The 19,614-nt window shown below is 39.8% G+C and overlaps 2 protein-coding genes across 3 annotated transcripts in view; one reads left to right on the top strand and one right to left on the bottom strand.

The window, feature by feature from the left end:
- LOC134800821 (focal adhesion kinase 1) overlaps positions 1–11,314 on the top strand; it is a 95,721-nt gene extending 84,407 nt beyond the window's left edge. The window contains exons 21-27 of the mRNA XM_063773378.1: positions 842–2,061; positions 3,041–3,157; positions 4,004–4,103; positions 4,532–4,602; positions 5,816–6,018; positions 7,344–7,454; positions 8,033–11,314. Coding sequence (XP_063629448.1) covers positions 842–2,061; positions 3,041–3,157; positions 4,004–4,103; positions 4,532–4,602; positions 5,816–6,018; positions 7,344–7,454; positions 8,033–8,579 — 2,369 coding nt within the window. The 3' untranslated portion in view covers positions 8,580–11,314. The remainder of the gene's footprint in view (positions 1–841; positions 2,062–3,040; positions 3,158–4,003; positions 4,104–4,531; positions 4,603–5,815; positions 6,019–7,343; positions 7,455–8,032) is intronic.
- A 551-nt stretch (positions 11,315–11,865) lies between these two features.
- Positions 11,866–19,506, bottom strand: LOC134800806 (elongin-C). Of its 2 annotated transcripts, none has more exons than XM_063773361.1 (4): positions 19,346–19,506; positions 18,997–19,082; positions 14,748–14,955; positions 11,866–14,113 (listed from the first exon to the last, which is right to left on the bottom strand). In XM_063773361.1, exons 2-4 carry the CDS (start codon positions 19,076–19,078, stop codon positions 13,972–13,974), a joined length of 432 nt encoding a protein of 143 aa, XP_063629431.1. In that variant the 5' UTR covers positions 19,079–19,082; positions 19,346–19,506; the 3' UTR covers positions 11,866–13,971. The 2 variants fall into 2 exon arrangements, with proteins under 2 accessions (XP_063629431.1, XP_063629430.1); XM_063773360.1 differs by having other exon boundaries at positions 14,748–14,965; positions 18,998–19,082.
- Between the last annotated feature and the right edge of the window lie 108 nt (positions 19,507–19,614).

Genomic DNA, 19,614 nt, shown 5'->3' with positions numbered 1-19,614 from the left:
CGTCTGTCCGTCTGTTTGTCTGTCACCAGGCTGTAACTCAAGAACCGTGATAGCTAGACAGTTGAAATTTTCACAGATGATGTGTTTCTGTTGCTGTTAAAACAACAAAACTAAAAACAAAATAAAATAAATATTTAAGTTGTGCTCCCATACCTACAACAAACGTAATTTTTTGCCGTTTTTTGCGTAATAGTAGGACGGAACCCTTGGTGCGCGAGTCCGACTAGCACTTGGCCGATTTTATATTAGATACTAGCGACCCGCGCCGGCTTCGCGCGGGTCACACAAAACCTTAACAAATTATACACTTAAACCTTCCTCAAGAGTTACTCATTGATAGATGAAAACCGCATGAAATTCCGTTCAGTAGTTTTTGAGTTTGTCGCGAACATATATACACACAAACAGACGGACGCGGCGGGGGACTTTGTTTTATAAGGTGTAGTGACTAGCCTTTTGTGTTTTATTCGGTAGGAAAGTTGTAGTAACCCTCGTGCTTTGGAAACCTCGCGACGCTCAATAAACACTTTTAGAACCACTGGCTACTTTCGTGATTCAATTTTGCAATCGTTTGCGCGGATATCAATGTTGACACGAGGAGTTAAAGAACAACACTATCCTCTTTTTAAAACAAATAAATTAATAATTATTATTATACCAGCTTCTGTCTGCGACTTCCAGGTCAATTCGCACGAGCACCCGACATCTTAACGATGTCTGAATGATTCTTCTTCTGCAACCATTTCGGTGTTACTTTATTAGATATATTTCTTTTTTTTCATATTTTAACTTCGTTACCCTAAAAAAACCTTCGTTTATTCAAAACACCCCTTGTTCGCAGCGGCCGAGTCTAGCGGCGGCGGCGCGGCGCCGCAGACGTACATCGTGGCGCAGAGCCCGCTCGTGCTGGCGCACCTGCTGCGCGAGAACCAGGCGCGCGCCCGCGACCCGCAGGCCTACACCACGCCCGCCTCGGTATTCAACACCGTCGCCGTCGACTTCCAGGCTCTGCCGGAGGACACCGACATCACCAAAATCATCAACCCCAAACCCGACGAGGTCGTAGACATACCCCTCCAGACTGTCCCGATCCCGGTCGCGTCGCTTCACAAACTCGATCCCGTCGTTCCCGAGGACACTTTGACTGTCGTCGTCGGCGCTAGGGAGAGCTGCGACAATCTCTGCCAGAATACCGTCTCGCCTGAAGAGCCTTCTCCGGAACCGTATGCCAGTAGAGTTCGCTCGTTAGAGAGGAACACTCGAGGGACATTATCCACGGCCGAACGAGCGCCGATCAGGATGGGCTCTTTAGAACGCAACGCTCGCGGCAGTCTCTCCCACCGGGGCTCCCCCGTCCCTATAGCTCCCTTCACTCGCCAGCACTCGGTCCCGGCGTCACCTCCGCCGAGGAACAGAAGGGAACAGGATATAGGACAGTTCTCTGTCCAGGGCTCTTTAAATGCTCAGTTGGCCGCTAGTGTCGTCAATAAGATGCGATCGCAACCCGATCCGCCTCTAGTCGAAGAGATCTATGATTTCGGGGGCGATAATGTCAAAAGCTGCGTGGCCGTCGCCGCCCAAAAGGCGGGTCTAACAAAGCAGCAGTACAGACCTTCGATGGTCGCCTCTCACCCGGTCACGTACGGTGTGCCGGTCGGTGTCGTCCAAGGCGTCCCGTACTCCCAAAGCCCAGTCAAACCTAGTCATGTCATGCAAATGATGCCAAAGCAGATGCCGTCGCCTCCTATAGCTTCTAGTCAAGCGTTTTTCCCTCAACGCTCAGCCAGTCCGTTATCTCAAACCTTTGTTTCTCAACCTATGGGAGTGATCCCTCCCATGTCTTACGCGAGCGCGTCTCAGCCTATATACAGCGGGCATAACGTGGTACAAGGGCCTCAGCCGATGTTGTATCGGCCGCAAGTGTCCGCGCAGACCGCGAGTCAGTACACGCCGAGCGCGCCGTTCGCGCCGCGTCCACACTTTGCGTCGGCGACCAGTGTGGACGCGCAAGCGCTGTACGCGTCGCGGCAAGAGTGTTCGGCGGTCGCGGTCGCCCAACCCGTCCAGGTGAATTTCCCTGCATGAAGGTTTCTTAGACATTTTTATTTTATTTCGTAGGTTCTTAGCTGCATGTTGGCGACTTGTAGATTTTGAATTTGACAGGCACTTGTATTGTACATACCCTAGTTGTTACACGTTTTATTTTACTTTTGTAAATGTTTATTTTTTTGCAGACATTTGTGTGTCCGTTGGTTTTCTCCGGTAGAATTTGGGTTTTTTATTTTTATTTTTGTGTCACACGTGAAAAATGTTTTGAGATTTAATTTTTCACGTGGGACACATTTTTTAACTTTAAAAAGAGAAAGAACTAACATTGTCGTTAACCACATCCCTTGGGAACTTTTGGCTCCAGAACATCTGAATTAATTAATATTTCTTCACTAAAATGAACCATTTAACATTTTTGGTATAATTAAAACTGTACAAATTGTAAAAAAAAATACTAACCTCAATGTTAGTTCCAAATGAATCCATTTGAGAGATCGTTAATATTTCTTTTCGCATTTAAAGTTTACAATGTATTCCAACAATGTTCTAATTTAGTATTTACCAGCTTTTTTGTCAATTATTATTGCATAAACTAGGCAAATATCTTACCAATTAATATTAGCACAATGGCAATAGGGCAAAGGACGAAATTTTCCAAGATGGCGGCGGTATCTAGACCCTAAACTACAGATGGTCTGTAAACGTATAAAACAGGATCTTTTATTAACATATGTACATATCAAATTTCAGGACTGTCCTACAGATTTCGACCTGTGTCCTATTTCGATTATGCTATAGGAGTCTATTGCAGAACATATCTATTGTTTTTAATCTAAAATATCTGTCACTAGATGTTTTCGACAGTAAGTAGTTTTAGTATTTTAATCAATAGCCTTAAACAATAATCTTTCTCCAAAACCACTCTCAAATGGACCTTTTAATGTCAACTAAACTCGTTGAATCAATTCTAACCCTATTTCTAACGCTACAGAGTCCAGAATTGGACACCGAGCAAGCGGTGGAGAGACGCCTGCTGGCCGAGCTGGCGAGACAGCAACATCAGAGTGAAGAGGACCGCCGATGGCTGCAGATGCAAGAGGACAAACTGGTAAAAACCACGTCTGAATTAAGATATTCGAGTTCATTTTAGACCATAGTGTCCATAGTTTGGAGCTTTTGGGCTACATTTGGGTGGTTTTAGGGTTCTTACATTTTTTGCCTACTCAAAAGTTCGGGTTCTTACTAGGGTTTTATATTAGGAAATTTTAATAACTTGATAGATTAGGTAGGAATAATCGAAAACTTTGCAAATTTTCAAAAACACGTAGGAAAAGTTTTGTTGATTCATTTTAACTAGTGGCTGTGTGAGCTGTAGACCTCGCGAACACCCATGGCTCCACTACTTAAAAAAAAAACCCGAAACTGAATCGACAATAAAATCCATATGATTATCGAACCTGTTCACCAAAACACTGATTTAAACTTTACTTACTTTACTTTTTTTTTACTTTATTTTTTTTGGTTTAGATCTTAAAACTTTCACGAGAATCGGTTGACAATCCGGATAGACATACGAAAGCATTTGTACCCAAGGCATTGACGTATAATATCTAAGTACGGGCACGGGCACTAAAAATGGTACCAGTTCCGCGGTGTTACTCACGAATTCCAGCCAATCGTGCAGTCTAACGCAACTAGTTGCGACCAATAGCGCGCGTAATGCGAACTCATCAACCAATCGCGCGCGTGATGCGAACTCATCAACCAATCGCGTTGTAGCGGTGTCGGTGTCACACCCCTGTACTGGGCCCTGTCATGCCTCATTATTATTGCCCGTAAAGCCAGTCCCTAGATATCTATGTCAATGACCCAAGGTGAATCAAAGACCTTCGCTTCGTACGGTCAAAAACGGAGACCTTCGCTTTCGCTTGCTGAATGAAATAAATGATTACAGAATCGCCTGTCAACCGTACAGTCCACGGAGGCGGAGGCTGAAAAGCTGGCGGAGGGCGTGCAGAACATCGCTGTGCAGGACAAGACGCCCAACCAGACAGGTACAAACAGCTACACTCTTAACTGCCCTTCGGTGGACCTAATGGATTCTGTAATAAGGTTTATGAACTGTCAGTTAACAGTGTGGGCGGTGGTACTGTAACCTGACTGTAACACACCTATATTATCTCTAATATAAATAAAATATACTACTTGGTAACAAATCAAAGTATTTTATAAAAAAAATGATTTTTTTAAGTAGTCACACTCCAGTGGCAATTGTGTGAAAAAGTGGTTTGGTCATATTCTGTTTATAATAATTAATATTGTTATGTGACAGCCAGAAAGCATCGCGACTTTATCTAATTATTGAATAAAAATTTATGAATTAACCATCGCCTCGAGTGAGACACGAACTCGCGACTCACGGATAGCAGTAGGTATAGCTTTTTATTATAAGCGAAAATTAATGGAATTTTGATTTTTCTAGCGCCTAACTCGTCGGAAAATAGTCCAGCGAACACTGTGAAGCCAAATGACAAGCCATCGAGCGAGGACAGGGTGAGTACTGGAAGAAGATCGGAATCGCACACGCGACTTTATATACAATGTATGGAATATTAAATAGTACATTATTGTCGAGGCTCGGAAGTAGCTACTTGCAGGCTGAGGATTCGTTTTAAACGGACGACCTTGGGAGTCCGTTTAATTGAATCCGAAGCCAGCAAGTAGCCTTCCAGCCGAGTCATATATAGTGCTTTTCTCAAAAATGGTGCAAGAAATATAAATATCATAGAAATATTTTACAAAAGCAACTTTCTTACGTATATATTTTCACAGAAAAAAGTAGAAACAATTGAAAAATTAGCTTTGTCGCCTTTTTATTTTTTTAATAAAAAAATAGAAGTGTATTTTTCTGCCGAAAATACGCCAACCTATTTGAGACAGCTAAATAGTCGCGGTACTAATCATCTTTTTGGCTGTTTAATGGGCCTGTGCCTTCATTTGATATGGCCATTTCAACTTTTAAAAAGTTTGGAACTCGACAAATAATGGAATTTGTATGCAACATTGCAGTCCCAAAATCGAGACTGCAATGTTTTTAACTTTTTAATTTTTGACTGACCATAAACTACGCGCTTTGCAACCTATTTTTTAAACGGCAAAGTCGACTTTGCCGTCCAATTTTGAGAAAAACCCCTTTTTACACTGTCGAAATAGGTACGCATGGGAGTTGAGAGATTAATTACCCCTTGAATTTGAGCTACAAATATTAAATACCTACATCTAATAGGATCTCATGTGTAATCGCAAAGATATATGTAACTCCGTATAAGATAAATAAAGTCTAATGAAAAAACGTGCCTCGGAAATCAAGAAAAAGTCATTCTGGAGTAGATGGCGCCACACATTTGGCCTATAGTTGGCTAGATGGCGTTGACTACACCGTTTGATATTTAACAATTTTAATACATATGTCATATCAGTGGAAGAACGTAAGTCAGAGTCATATGGCGTTCTAAAAAAAAAAAAAAACGCTTATCCATGTAAGTACCTATATATAAATGTATTGATAGGCTTATATTTTTTCATTTTTAGTTTTAATTTCAGTGTCGATAGATGGCAGTAAATTTACTGTGACTACAAAGTTTACTATGACAATAACCCTCTATAATATCTATTCTCTTTGGTAATCGGTTAAGTGTCGTACCAAATGCGGTCTTTCTTTAAAAATGAAGTCTGTATATAATAGTCTCTGTACTCGTAATTCCAGCCCCGCTTGCACACGGACGACCCCGTGTACTGCCTGACGACCGGCGTGGTGCGCGGCGTCATGAAGCTCGCCAACCTCGCCACCCACGCCGCGCCGCCCGCGCCCGCCGTGCTGCAGGCCGTGCGGGCCATCGGCACCGAGCTGAGGGCCTTGTGTGCCACCGTTGACAACGTTGTGGTGCCCTTCCCGAGTGCGGAGCAACGGTGAGTGTGTCTCTTCGTCCGATCGCCCCTCTCTGTGTCTGTAATACATTCTACATACAACGACGCGCCGCCCGCACCCGCCGTGCTGCAAGCTCTGCGGGCTATTGGGACTGAACTGCGGGCGTTGTGTGCCACCGTTGACAACGTTGTGGTGCCCTACCCCGAGCGCGGAGCAACAGTCAGCAGTTATCTAGTTATCTGTGTTTGTTGGCAAGCCGACATAAGTTATACAATACATATGACCTCGCCACCAACGGCAGGCCCCGCGCCCGACGTGTTACAAGCCGTGCAAGCCATCGCCACTAAAATGCAGGATGCGTTAAGATTTACAACGTTCGTTGTAGTGCCATTTCCATTGTAGTGTTTAATTGTCTCTTGAACATTTTGACGGCTACAACCGTCAAGGGTTGTAGGCACTATAGTAGCTATAGTCATCCCGGGAATTCACGTGCTGCATTCTACATAATCTCGATACCAACGGCGCGCCCTTCCGCAAGCCCTGCAGGCCATCGGCACAGAACTCCGTGCATTATGTGCTATATATATATATATACAGGGTGTCCCAAACTTATAGGACATGAAGGAGAAGTACCTTAAATATCGTAGATAGTGTATTTTGCTCAAAGAAGACTTTGTTATTTTTAAAAGTTAGTAATTCTGCATTCATAGATTTTCTAAAAATTACTTGCTTCGTCTGGGAATCGAACCGACTTAAATGTCAAAAAAAAAATCACCCTACTTTTATGATGCCAATCGAAAGAATGGCTAAAAAATAATAACTCTGCTTAAGTAACATTGTATTTTAAAAGAAAGGAACAACGTGAAATTAATCATTTTAATCAAATTAAAAACATACATGAAACTGCCGTAGTCAATTAAGTGGGTATTTTTTTTTAATTAATTAATTAAATGCTCAAAATGTGATCCCTCTTGTCTTACGCAAATCGCCAATCTTTTAATGAGTCCGCTGCCTGTTGATTTTCTTATCATTTCATGGTGAACACTCGATGTGATATGGCACAATTCTGTTTGCAACTCGTTGAGTTGAAAGAAGTTGTCGTGCCGTAACAAATGTCCAATCATTTTTCCGTTGTTTGTCTGTTGTTGATGGTGTTCAATATCATTGTCTTCTCTTTCACTCTTCGTAATACCTCTTCATTCGTTATCTTCTCGCCTACCATAGGCGATAAACATATTCACCGCTAGCGACCCGCTAATCGGGTTCTTTGTTTGTACGCATACAAAGCTAAAGCGGAAAAAACGCGCTATCCGCTACAAGTGTGGCAGGGAATGTGTTAATCTCATCTTTATATTATACATTTCAGGGAGGTGGAGATGGCTCATCAGGTGCTGAGCAAAGACATGGCGGCCCTAGTAGAAGCAATGCGACTGGCGCTCCAATATGCCGCGACCACGCTACACCACGAGTACACCAAGTGAGTACGACCACTGAAAAACATCGTAACATATGTACTAGCTAATAAAACGTCATAGATAAACAGCACCCAAGCGCTTATTGACTTTATCAATTTCTTGTACACTTCTGCGTTGTCGACATTATTTACCGACAACGTTTACTTTTTGGACAAGCAATGTACGGTGGATGGTCGATGTCAGATAACTATTGTCAGCTTAGTGAAACTGGTCGCTGACATCAGTATTTCGTATGTTTTGCTTTTTCTTGTTAGTAGTTTCAGCAACCGGCTACTCGCTATACTGCTAAAGTTCACTTCAGGCGTTTTGTTCTTGCTTAGTTTAGTATGTGCTCTTCCTCGCGATTTATGCCTACGGGTTAAAGAAATACCCTCACCACCACTTGCACCATCCCACTAACCCAGGGTTAACTGGTTAACCAGTTAACTCAGTGTCAAATTATACTGGTAACCATGGTAACTCCAGGTTTAACCTGTTAAGCCCGGGTTAGTGGGATGGTGCAAGTGGCGTTAAATGGCCTAAACTTAACCTATGTATGTTTTACAAATTACTAAGTTAATAATTCCATTTTTTATTCCAGAAATATGCTCGCAGCGGCTCACGTACTAGCGATGGACGCTAAAAACCTCCTCGACGTAGTAGACTGCATCCGCGAGCGACACCCCGCCATCGACTGGCGCGCCGCGCTCCAAGACCCGTCCGTCCTGTCCCCCCCATTCTCCCCCCAACCCACCAACTTCTCCCCCCAAAACACCCTCCAACCCGCCGTCCAAGAGGAACCGAAGCCAGACTTCAAAATCAACCAACCTGTTACCACTAGTCAAATTACTACTACTGAACTACCTAAAGAACATAGCAGCCTCCCAGTGACTTCTAATCGAGTCTCCGCTCTGATCCATAATTATAATCTATACGGTAATATTAGAGAGCAACATATCTATGGAAATTCTGAAGTCGGCGGCTCTTTTCAGCACTCATCTTCAAGCATCGATGAAAAAATCGACGCAGCGCCTTTGGAATCGGTTAAGAGCCGCATACAAGCCATGTCGGGTAAGGTTGACTCGCCGCCTATATACTCTGTGAGCAAGAAAGTTATTGTAGATCAGAACGTGACCGAGCAAGGTTGAAAGCTTCATTCGCTTGTAGTTCTTATTTTTGCCTCGGTGAGGCTGACAGCTTTACGGTAGTATGTGCGGTAGTTTTGGGAGTAACTAGTGAAACTGAGTTGTATTGGCGGTTTTGCTGAGGCGTATAGAAGCGACCGACGATGGATAAATTAAATAACCCATGGATAATTTAACTATTAGGGAATATTACACAAAACTCAGTGTAGGGGGCGCCACTAGCTCAAACAATAAACCGTCATATAACAAATAATCTGTGAAAACGTCAAAATAATGTTTACTGCATAGTATAATATATATAGTGCGACATAAAATAGTGGAAATTAAATAAAATCGAACTAAAAAGGAATCCATACTAAATTGTTGCCATGTTTAAGCATTTTACGTCAAAAATGTGACAGTTACGCAGGAAGTGGCGCCCTCAATAATTTTCTACAATTTCTTGTCGGACTATAAGTTGTTCTATGATTTTACGGTTTGTGCTAGTGCTGCACTCTGGCGGCAGAACATTGCAGAATACTACTTATTTTGAAGAATATTGGTGATTTTCAAGACTTTATAATCCAATAGGTACATAAGACATAATATCGGCCGTTTTATTTTCAATGTCGCTTCTATACGCAGTTATTCTCAAAGCAGTAGCGACTAGTACTTAACCGCGATACTTAATTATGTTTTGAAGTTAGCAATGCCGCTTCGATTTTGTTCCGCGACCTTAAGCTTCGAAAGACAATCAAATGATTGCTCAATATTCTATGTAGTGGAATAGATGTCAATTTAATTTAAGTCCTGAGCCAAATAATTGTCATTAATTTCTTTCACATGACATATATGTTTTTTTAGATGTATTGGACTATATTCACGCTTCATTATAAGGGAATTATACCCAGGCCAATTTCTGGTTTTTTCAATACGATTTTCTATCAACGAAACTTAGTTATCGTTTAGTATGTCGCTAAAATTCGAAATAAAAACTAGTGACATTATCAAAGTTACACGATTATTATATAGGTCGTTCAATAGAAAATTGAATAGAATATATCACATATTGGCTTATGTGTTACTTGTTATATCTATCAACATATCATCATCGGCATTGTTGAGCTTCAAATTATTATGACGTTTCGAATTCGAAAATTATAAACTTTTAATGAAATTTAAAGATTTTTTCATAGCTCTGAGTTAGGTGCAACTGGCTTCTCAAAAACGAGCACAAAACATTACGAAGTTAAAACCGATTGATAATATTAATTTGTGATATTATTGCCAATAAAATTTTACCTAATTCGAGTTAATATGGGCAACAGATAATAAAAAACACAATATCGAGTAATGAGCCTAATGTCATTAAAAAAATATATATTGTGATTTTTGTTGTCAATGTTGCCATACGTATAATATAATAATCAGCACATTCCTTATGATTGCACCTACCGCGTAAGTTTTGTAATTACTCATACAAATTTTATATTTTTGGTGTAATGTTGCAGTTTTTATACCGCGCGAGCGATTCGAATCTTCCAGTAAACAGTAAATAATGGAATTGTATCGTATTATTTGAATAAGGCGCAGCGCACATGGAATCATACCATAGACAACAATAAATATTAAAGACGCATAAACTAGTGCAATTTTTTTTACCGCGAATTTGATGACGAAAGTTTTCAATTTGGTTGTCAAGCGCTAATGTTTGACAATTTAAATCCTGCCCAGTGCCCAGTAATGAATATGATCATTGTCAAGAGGGCGCTGTTATTCATATGTATAGGGTGACAGTCTGACAGTTTAGTATACTTACTATGAAAAAATATAGTTCCCGTGAAATTCCGCAACATAGCGCGTGATCATATATTCCTAGTAAGGCTTTAGCCATCTCCTTAAACTAAAAAAATTGTGTCTATAATTTTGTTTACTTTTAGGCGTCATTAGTATCTCGTTGTATATGGTCGTATAAAGTATGTCCACTCCATGTGTTCTGTGAAAAGAACCTCTGTGTTGTATATTTTCATTAGTTAAGGTGCCTTTAACTGTCACAACTTGTAAACTTTTGCATTTAATTTCTTCAATATAGCTACAGCATTTAACTGGACTCAGATTACTTTGTAAAAATGTACAAACCGAATTGATTCATAATTATTATAATTTTTAATCCAAAGTTTTATTGTAAGTTTAGATCTCAGGGACTGTATGTATGTCGGTTAGTTTTGTAATTAAAAACAGAATTTATTTATTGATCAACTTCGGTTAATGTATAGTTTTCTTATGTGTTAGAGTTAAGCAGGATTCATTCCAAAGTGAAGGTATACGTCGACGGCGGAGCTCCGAGCTTGCTATATCAGAGTGTTGGCTTTGAGACTATGTTGAAAAATTGCTTTTAAAATCTCTTATTACCACAATATCGCCTCAAAAAAAAAAGTTCGCCTTTGTTGTATTTAATTCACTCTGTAACTGTGTTTCTCGTGTTTTTATTTCTATGTACAATAAAGTATATATGTACATACATACATACATACATACTATTGCCTAGAAATGGGGCCTATCTTATCCTATAAAAATAACAAAATAGGTAACATTTTATATCTACCAGTGTAACTACGAGTATAAATATTAGTCGAAAAGCCAAGACTCGCCCTCAATACCAAGTCGACTGCCGGAGATTATTTACAATTATGAAATAAATATAGACGTGAACTGGTTTTCGTTTATGCATTAAATTGAATAAAGGACAAGTCAATATATGTTTTGTTTTACTTAGCCCTCCTCCCTTTGGTCACAGAAAGTAATAGTACTACCGTACAGAAAGGAAACTTCCTACAAAACCAAAGTTTGACAGCGGTTCAGGCCGCGTAGCCAAGATGCCGATCGCTTACGCTCCGTAGCGATCGAAACGCAACTGTCACTGTCGCACTAATATGGAAGAATGATAGAGAGACATAATGCTTTTCGTTGTCGAAGCGATAGCGATTGTAACCTTGGCTAGGCCGGCTGGGTCGAATCATGCTGTCCCTTTCGGTTATTTTTATCAGTAGCTAAAGATACTTAAAGGTTAACCTTTTGGACGCCAATGACCTATATATCCGCACCGCAGGTTCAACGCCAAAGACCGATTAATCAGTCACAGAGCAACATAGACCTTCCGTGCATATGCATAAAGTTTAATTTCAGTTTTGACACTTCGGTGACGTGGCGTCCGCGTGACAGCTTTTGTGTTTGACACGGCGTCGAAAAGGTTAAGATGAGGCGAATAAATGCTATGGTGACAAGGACGCATAAAAATAAATAAAACATGTTTACAAATTAAATTTACATTTTATTAACAAAAATACAAAGCAAAGACTTCAAGAATTAGTTTGATAAAATGAACAATCCTGGACATGTCTACTTGTAAAGTTGTAACCATACGCTATGTACAAGATACCAAAACTAAATTATGATTAAATTAGTGAGGACAGAGAAAATACCCTTCTTGATAAAAGGGTGCATACCGCACTTTTTTGCAGGGACCGTTACCGGTATAACAAAAAATCGAAATATCTCATAGCATTCACAATATTTCTCTGATATTATAGAATAGTATCTAGGTAAGCATAATGATTGATCACATTTGCTAAATTAAGTATAAATTAGGTACATAAACAACAGTGATACTGAAATTGAATACCGGTTAATTTGTATGAAAACTATACCGGTATTCGGTCCCTGCTTTTTAGCCGTCAGTATCTACTATTTTATTTAGCTCAAAAGAAAATGCAACTACAGATTGACATCCAAATAACAATCTTTACTTTCTGACATTTACATAATGCTTATTTTCAACTGGCCTTTATTCCAACCCAGTCGAAGCCTTAGAGGATATAACTAAACGGAGTAGCCATTAACAGGCGTTCTCTATCGAAACTCTATGACCAATGGTCATACACATTGTATGGACTGACGTTTATCTAACATTGCTATTTTTACCTTACGTATACATTTGACGTGCCCCTCCCCCGCAAAATTCGGCACTATTTTGTACAGAAAATTACAGACCAGGCGTCTCCATTATATCCTCCAAGTCATTGTCATTTGACAATCCATCGCATAATTATTTAGCGCGCGATAAGTTATGTAGACCGTATATCTAGTTCCTCTACCGATGTCTTCGGCTAATCATTTAATTGCCTATATACTCATAATAGTAATAGCTGATGTGTTTCTACCTCAGAGGAGTTAAGAAAGTAAATAGAACGACAGCTTCATTTCATACAACCTTGTGGCTTTAGTAGCTTACATTTATAGTACGATTGTCAGTAGTTTACTCTGTTACATTTATTTAGTCCAGCACTTCTCAAAACTATACATTATTAATTATGTTTGATTTTACAAATATCATGTTTGAATCATATCTACAGACTCGGAGTGACAAGAATCCTTAACCTTTTGACCGCCATGACTATCTTAACATCACACGCAATAGTGAACTTTACTATAATGTATTAAGGTTTATTTGGCTATGGCAGACTGTTGTAGTCAAAGGGTTAAATGCGTCTTGAATAGGCCCATAGCGCCAAGAACGATTATAAACGTTAAAAAGATAATCTTCATTCTTTCGTGTGAGTTTGCTAGCTTGTTCCAATACTACCAATGATGTTGGCGTGTGTGTGACATTTTTGGATACGACAAAAGCGGTCAATAGATCAAGAAAATACAATTCTAATACTATTAGCACAAAAATAGGATATGAGATCCAAAAAATCGGTTGATGAATTTATATTTCTGCTATGTTATGTTAGCTTAATAAATAATGCGTGAATGAATCATTTGTATTTAATTACAAAATTGTTCAACTACCACTGTTTATGATGCACCGCCACGTAACAACAGTACAGTATGTTACATTAGAAGACTAGTTTGAACAAGATTTGTGAATAAGGTTGATTATACATATAATGAATCTCTAATGCAACATACGGCTGTTATGCGTGGTGAGGCAGCAATGTCGTCAATACATTTTGGCTACTTCGGAAAGTAAACCTCATGGGCTATAAAGTAAAAGATAAAATAAAAATGCCCGTGTATAGCTCTTGAAAGAAAATTAAGTTCATTGATTTTGAATATTCAAGTGGCGACGCGTTCACATAACTCAATTCCCATCGGCTTGCCCGTTTTGACAAGGAAAAGTAAGTTTGTATAACTCAGGGGGCATTCCACAAAAAGGTGTCGAGGATGTGACGCGTATGGCTTAATAACCTGCAGATTTTAATGCTAAGTTATCAAAAGTTATCATGCCAAATATCGGCTTTCTAGCTTTATCGGTAGTGTTAAAAAATAGCGACACTTTTCAGGAATGCCTTTTCGGCTTGCAAGATGGATATTTTTGCCGCCTCGCCACTGTGCGTAGATATTATTGTACAGCTCAGCAGTCGAGGAAGTTGGCCGCCATGAGGAGCTCCAGGGCGATCTCGGGCGCGATCGGGAACTCCGGGATCTCGGTGGAGGAGTTCGTGTAGCGCACCTTGTATGTGAAGTACATGCACACTTTTTGGAGGACGTGGGATCTGTGGGGATAACATTAATTTACTTTTTATTGCAATCGGCCGAGGCGGCGCGCGCGAGGCAAATCTACACTGGCCGTTTAGTGCTCGAGGAAATTGCCACGCGCGTAAGCTCGCTCTGTGTGGACCCGGCTAATAAAACGAAATTACGCATCATACAAAAATGCGAACTTAAAGCTATAAATACAGCATTCTCTACTAGCCAACATTAATACATTTTACAATGTCATCATAGGGCTAAGAGTAGCTGTTATGAGGGTGTTTGGAGAAAACATATACCTCTTAATTTTTTTATTTTAACATGCTTGCTGAGGTTGTGTACCTTGTAGTCTTTCTGCCCAGTGGCATAGTGAGTCCATAAGGCTACATTTACACGATTGGCTAGTCTCCACAAGCATCCAAAATCACAAGAATGTGAATGGAGGTATTTGGCTTGGCTTGCAAGAGCTTGTCACCGATCCTGGCCTGGTTAGCTATCACGGTTCATGAGATACAGCCTGGTGACAGACAGATGGACAGCGGAGTCTTAGTAATAGGATCCCCTTTGGGTACGGAACCCTAAAAAGGTACGAAAAAAGAACATCGTCCAGTTCCAAAGTTAGTTGAAAGTGAGCAAGTTTAAAAATGTAAAACTTACGGAATCTCCCTAAAATTGACTTCATTGGCCTCATTCTCTGCAAACTGTCCGGGGCCGCTGAGCATAGCCTTGATCGTGCCAGAGGTCAGCGCATGCTCCCGCTTCACAATGAACTCGTGGCCATCGGAGGACACCAGCTTCACGTACATGGCGTCGGGGCCCTCGCAGCCTCCGTACACCTTTTCCTTCTCCTCAGAAGTAGCTGATGCTGCAGAGCCCATGGGAAATTTATTGTGACTTTACAAAAAAATACTTTATCAAAAAAAAAAAGATTATTTGAGTTCTCAGTACAAGCAATCCTAGGAAGCACTTTCTATTAAACCGCGTCGTACGCGAGACCAGAAACAGTGATATGTGCGCCTTCAGTGAACAGTTTTAAAAACAGTCTTGACAAACATATACTTAAAACAAATAACAAAATGAACAGTAATTAAAAAAAAAACAAGTGCAGTGATATACACCAGCAGCTTTCAGCTGCTAGTGTATTAAACAATATAATAATATAGGGAACTGTAGGGGGCAGCACAGAAGCCCCTTGATTATAGGCGCAAAGTGTAATGTTAAGTTTAAGTTTCCAATTTAGGCCACAAGATGGCAGAACATGCAACACGCATTGGAGCGTGTGTGCACTGTAAAGCAAAAGAAAAATAAATTTATAAGAGAAATCCTCCTAGATATATACAGTCACCATCAGATATATCGGAGCGGCCAAGGTGCTCACAAATATCTGAACACGCATCTATTGTCAAGGCATTAGAGTGCATGTTCAGATGTTTTTGAGCATCTCGGCTGCTCCAATATATATGATGGTGACTGTACAATGATTTAATTGCTATGTGCATGATTTTGATATAATTTCTGGTTTGGACTATGCATGTTTGTCTGTCACATAGTCCCCCACTATGTAATAAGCATTCAACGACAATTCTTTTGAGCTAAAAAGGTTAATCTTAACCCTTTATAACTGTAACATTATTATATTACATATGTATATGGCAAAAATGATCAAGCCTAATCACCTCCTTAAAGTCCTAAAAATTATATAAGGGTAAAAACATATTCAGGTAATGTGTCATAATAAAAAAAACCGGCCAAGTGAGAGTCGGGCTCGCACACGAAGGGTTCCGTACCATTACATAAAAAAACGGCAAAAAAATCACGTTTGTTGTATGGGAGCCCCACTTAACTATTTATTTTATTCTGTTTTTAGTATTTGTTGTTATAGCGGCAACAGAAATACATAATCTGTGAATCATCAGTGTAAGTTAGTCATCAACAGTATAGCTATCACGGTTCATGAGATACAGCCTGGTGACAGACAGACGGACGGACAGACAGATAGGCAGACGGACAGTGCAGTCTTAGTAATAGGGTCCCATTTTTACCCTTTTGGTATGGAACCCTAAAAATGAATGTGGGCCAATGGCTACAAATGACTTTTGTACTCTACAGACACATTTTCTGATAGCAAACTTATTTGCTTGAATAAAATTATATCAAGATCCTTATTGCATCTCTAATGATAAGTTTAATCCATCTTATCTTTGAAAGAGTCATGCAATTCAATTTTAATTTGCTGTTAATCATCTTTTGTAAAATTTATCAGCACTTACGCAATATTTTGCATTGAAAAAAAAAAGGGGTTTCATTTAGGTTTAACCTTCAAGCAACACGGAAGGGAGGCGGCATTCGCAAAATTTCCCCTCTGCCGAGGTACAAGATTAGCGCGTCAATCTAATCTAGCGCGGGTAATAAAACTAGTTGCACTTGGATTTTTCACTAGACCTAGTCCAGACGCGCGCGTGAACACTGCTCACAAAACACAAAACTGCCTGTTTTGTGTCACTGAACATCACTGAACACAAAAATGCCTGTTTGCTCGGTTTTTTATTATAAAAAGAGGTCGGGGACATCAAATTTACATAAAAAGTTTTTACAAAAAAAAGAAAACCGACTTCAAAAAGAATGAAATAAAATATTATCCTTTTTTAAGTCTATGCGTTATCAACTGATATGTTTGAAGTCGGTGCCAAGCCAAATTTTGAAGCATACCATGATTTTGGTGCGTTTCGATAAGGATGTACCTACGTTGGATTGCCTTACACGACGACAATGAACGTACTTTCTGTAGGTACAGTCGACGTTAAAAATATGTTTACACTTTTCGCCTTATTACAAAGGAGTAAGGTCATCATCATCATCATATCAGCCAGAGGACGTCCACTGCTGGACATAGGCCTCCCCCAAAGAGTGCCACCATTGTGCGGTCATTACCGGTCTTGCGCCGCCCGCATCCAGTGGAAAGGAGTAAGGTGCAAAAGTGTAAACATATCATTGACAACGACTGTACCTAAGAACACACCTCAGAACACACGATCAATCCTTCTCGACGCAGTCCGTACTACGTTTGTCGGCACATTAGTGTAAATTTAATGCATTTTTTATTTTTTGCCATCGTATTTTTTAAAGAGCATTTTTTTACTAATGCTCGAACAGTCTATAGCACGCAAGTGTGGGATTGGGACTGAGTTATTTCCCGTTCCTTATCCAGAGGACTAGGTACATTTCAAAATATAAAACAATTCAAGGATGTTACCTTCTTGCCAAATTTCACCTAAAGCGGTTCAGTTGTTTAGCCATGAAAAGGCGACAAAGAGGCAGAGAGAATTACTTACACATTTATAATAGTTATTAGTACAGTTCTAATGGGAATTATAGCCATAAAGCTGATTATTTTTGACTGGTATTGTTACTACATGGCTTAGCACCGACTTCAAACATATCAGTTGATAACGCATAGACTTAAAAAAGGATAATATTTTATTTCATCCTTTTTGAAGTCGGTTTTCTTTTTTTTGTAAAAACTTTTTATTTTTCCATTTTTAGTTTTAACGCATTGTTAAGAGCTTCTACTTTAATAAATATTAAATATGTAATCAGGAATTTTCTATAGTCCGTCTGGGAAATTATAATTCCTGTCACTACACTAAATCCATCCTCCGCCCCGCCACTGATCCCTCCCCCAATCCCTCTCTCCCTCAACCCCCCGATCACTCAACCTCACAGCGCATCAACCCCTGATCCAGGAACCCCTCGACCCTGAACCAGCAACCCTTCAACCGCCATTCCCCGACCCCTTAATCCCTGACCCCTTAACTCCTAACCCTGTACCCGTACCATGAGTCACTGACAGTGTCAAAACTTACATTATACGGTAAAGTCTACGTAATTTACTTTCTATACATCTCTTTCGCACTAATATGCGAGTATGAGCGAAATGCATAGAAAGTAAGTAACGTTCTCGATAGCGTTATGTCAGTGCCAACCCCCGGTCAGTAGCCTTACCAGCTTACCACGAGTTTGACATTGATATATTCGCTAGCATGTGTGTAACTTACTTTCTATGCATCTCGCTCGTACTGGCATATTAGTGCGAGCGAGATGCATAAAAAGTAAGTTACGAAGACGTTAGCGAATATGTCAATGTCATACTCGTGGTAAGGCTACTGATCGGGGGTAGTGACAAACTCATGGTAAGGCTACAGTTGCACTACATCCAATTGGTGGTTTTCGGAAGCAAATGCTCGAGTTACTTTAGAAAACACCGAAAATACTTTACACGTGCCTTTAAAAATTGAGGAGTTCCCTCAATTCCTCATAGATTCCATCGTCAGACCAGAACCAAAAGTACTACGGAAACACCTTGGAGGTAACTTCTTCCAAACAAAAAAAAGAATTACTCAAATCGGATCACAGGTGCCGGAGTAATCGCTGAACATACTACATTATAAATCATCATCATTATCATCAAAACAATCATCATCATCAGGTCTACTTCATCAAATTGGTGGTTTACGGGAGAAAATGCTCGAGTTGCTTAAGAAAACACCCAAATTACTATGCATGTACCTTTAAAAATTGAGGATTTCCCTCAATTCCTCATGGATCCCATCATCAGAACAGAACCAAATTAATATGGGACCAACTTGGAGGTAGCTCCTTTCAATTAAAAAAAGAATTACTCAAATCGGACTACGGATGTCGGAGTAATCGGTGAACGTACATAGAAAAAAAAAAAAAAAAATAGCCACCACCGAATACAGAACCTCCTCCTTCTATGAAATTGAAGTCGGTTAAAAAAGAAAGTGTTACGTATTATACTAATGAAGGGTGTTACAGTAAAGTGCCTCTATAGGTATTAAGAGATCTTTTGGTTTTTGATAAATGTAAAATAAACTTTATTAAATACCTGGAGCAATGCTAGCCGAACGTTCCTCGATCGCAGTAGCGGAGGCGGCGGGCGATCCAACGGCAACGTTTTGTTCCGACATGACTCTGTAAGGCAAGGCAAGCAAAACATGTATTGTAGGTATCCACTACATCTTTAAAACCTGAACGAAGGGTGTGCGATTTACATATAACTACATTCCGTGTGGTGTTGCGTTAGTCTAGCTACTCTAGCTATTATTGTAGGGTAGAGACCGTACAAATTTAGAACCAAGAACAAGAACAGAAATCGTCTTAGTTACAGCCATGAAATATTTTGAGCCACTACCTGGAGTGTATATGAAATATATCATATCGTCGATTAGACTTACCTTTCGGTATTAGCTTACAGTTTTAAAATAAATCAATACTCTAAATGTAAATTGACTGTTTGATTATTTTGATATAATTAAATAAAATAGATAGAAATGATCAGGTTATTTTCAACTATTTGACAGTTTTCAGTTTTTGGGCATAGAGCATAGCATAGTGTCTTTTAGTTTTTTTAAGCTTTGACTAGATAAACAGCCAAGAAATTCCCCCAAGGGCATTAGTAAATTTATTCTTTGCGCAATGAAAATTACGATGCAGCATATGAGAT

Source organism: Cydia splendana, chromosome 20 (assembly GCF_910591565.1).
Source record: "Cydia splendana chromosome 20, ilCydSple1.2, whole genome shotgun sequence".
NCBI lineage: Eukaryota > Metazoa > Arthropoda > Insecta > Lepidoptera > Tortricidae > Cydia > Cydia splendana.
The sequence above is the reverse complement of the archived record's forward strand: the minus strand, read 5'-3'. Positions and strand labels throughout refer to the sequence as shown.

Excerpts from the sequence above, each read along its gene's own strand:
- LOC134800806 (XM_063773360.1), bottom strand. The coding sequence starts at position 19,078 with ATGTCGGAACAAAACGTTGCCGTTGGATCGCCCGCCGCCTCCGCTACT. Across the intron at positions 14,966-18,997 it reads GTTCGGCTAGCATTGCTCCA|GGCTCTGCAGCATCAGCTAC; the intron begins GGTATTTAATAA and ends AAATTTCCCATG. Across the intron at positions 14,114-14,747 it reads GTCAATTTTAGGGAGATTCC|ATCCCACGTCCTCCAAAAAG; the intron begins GTAAGTTTTACA and ends TTATCCCCACAG.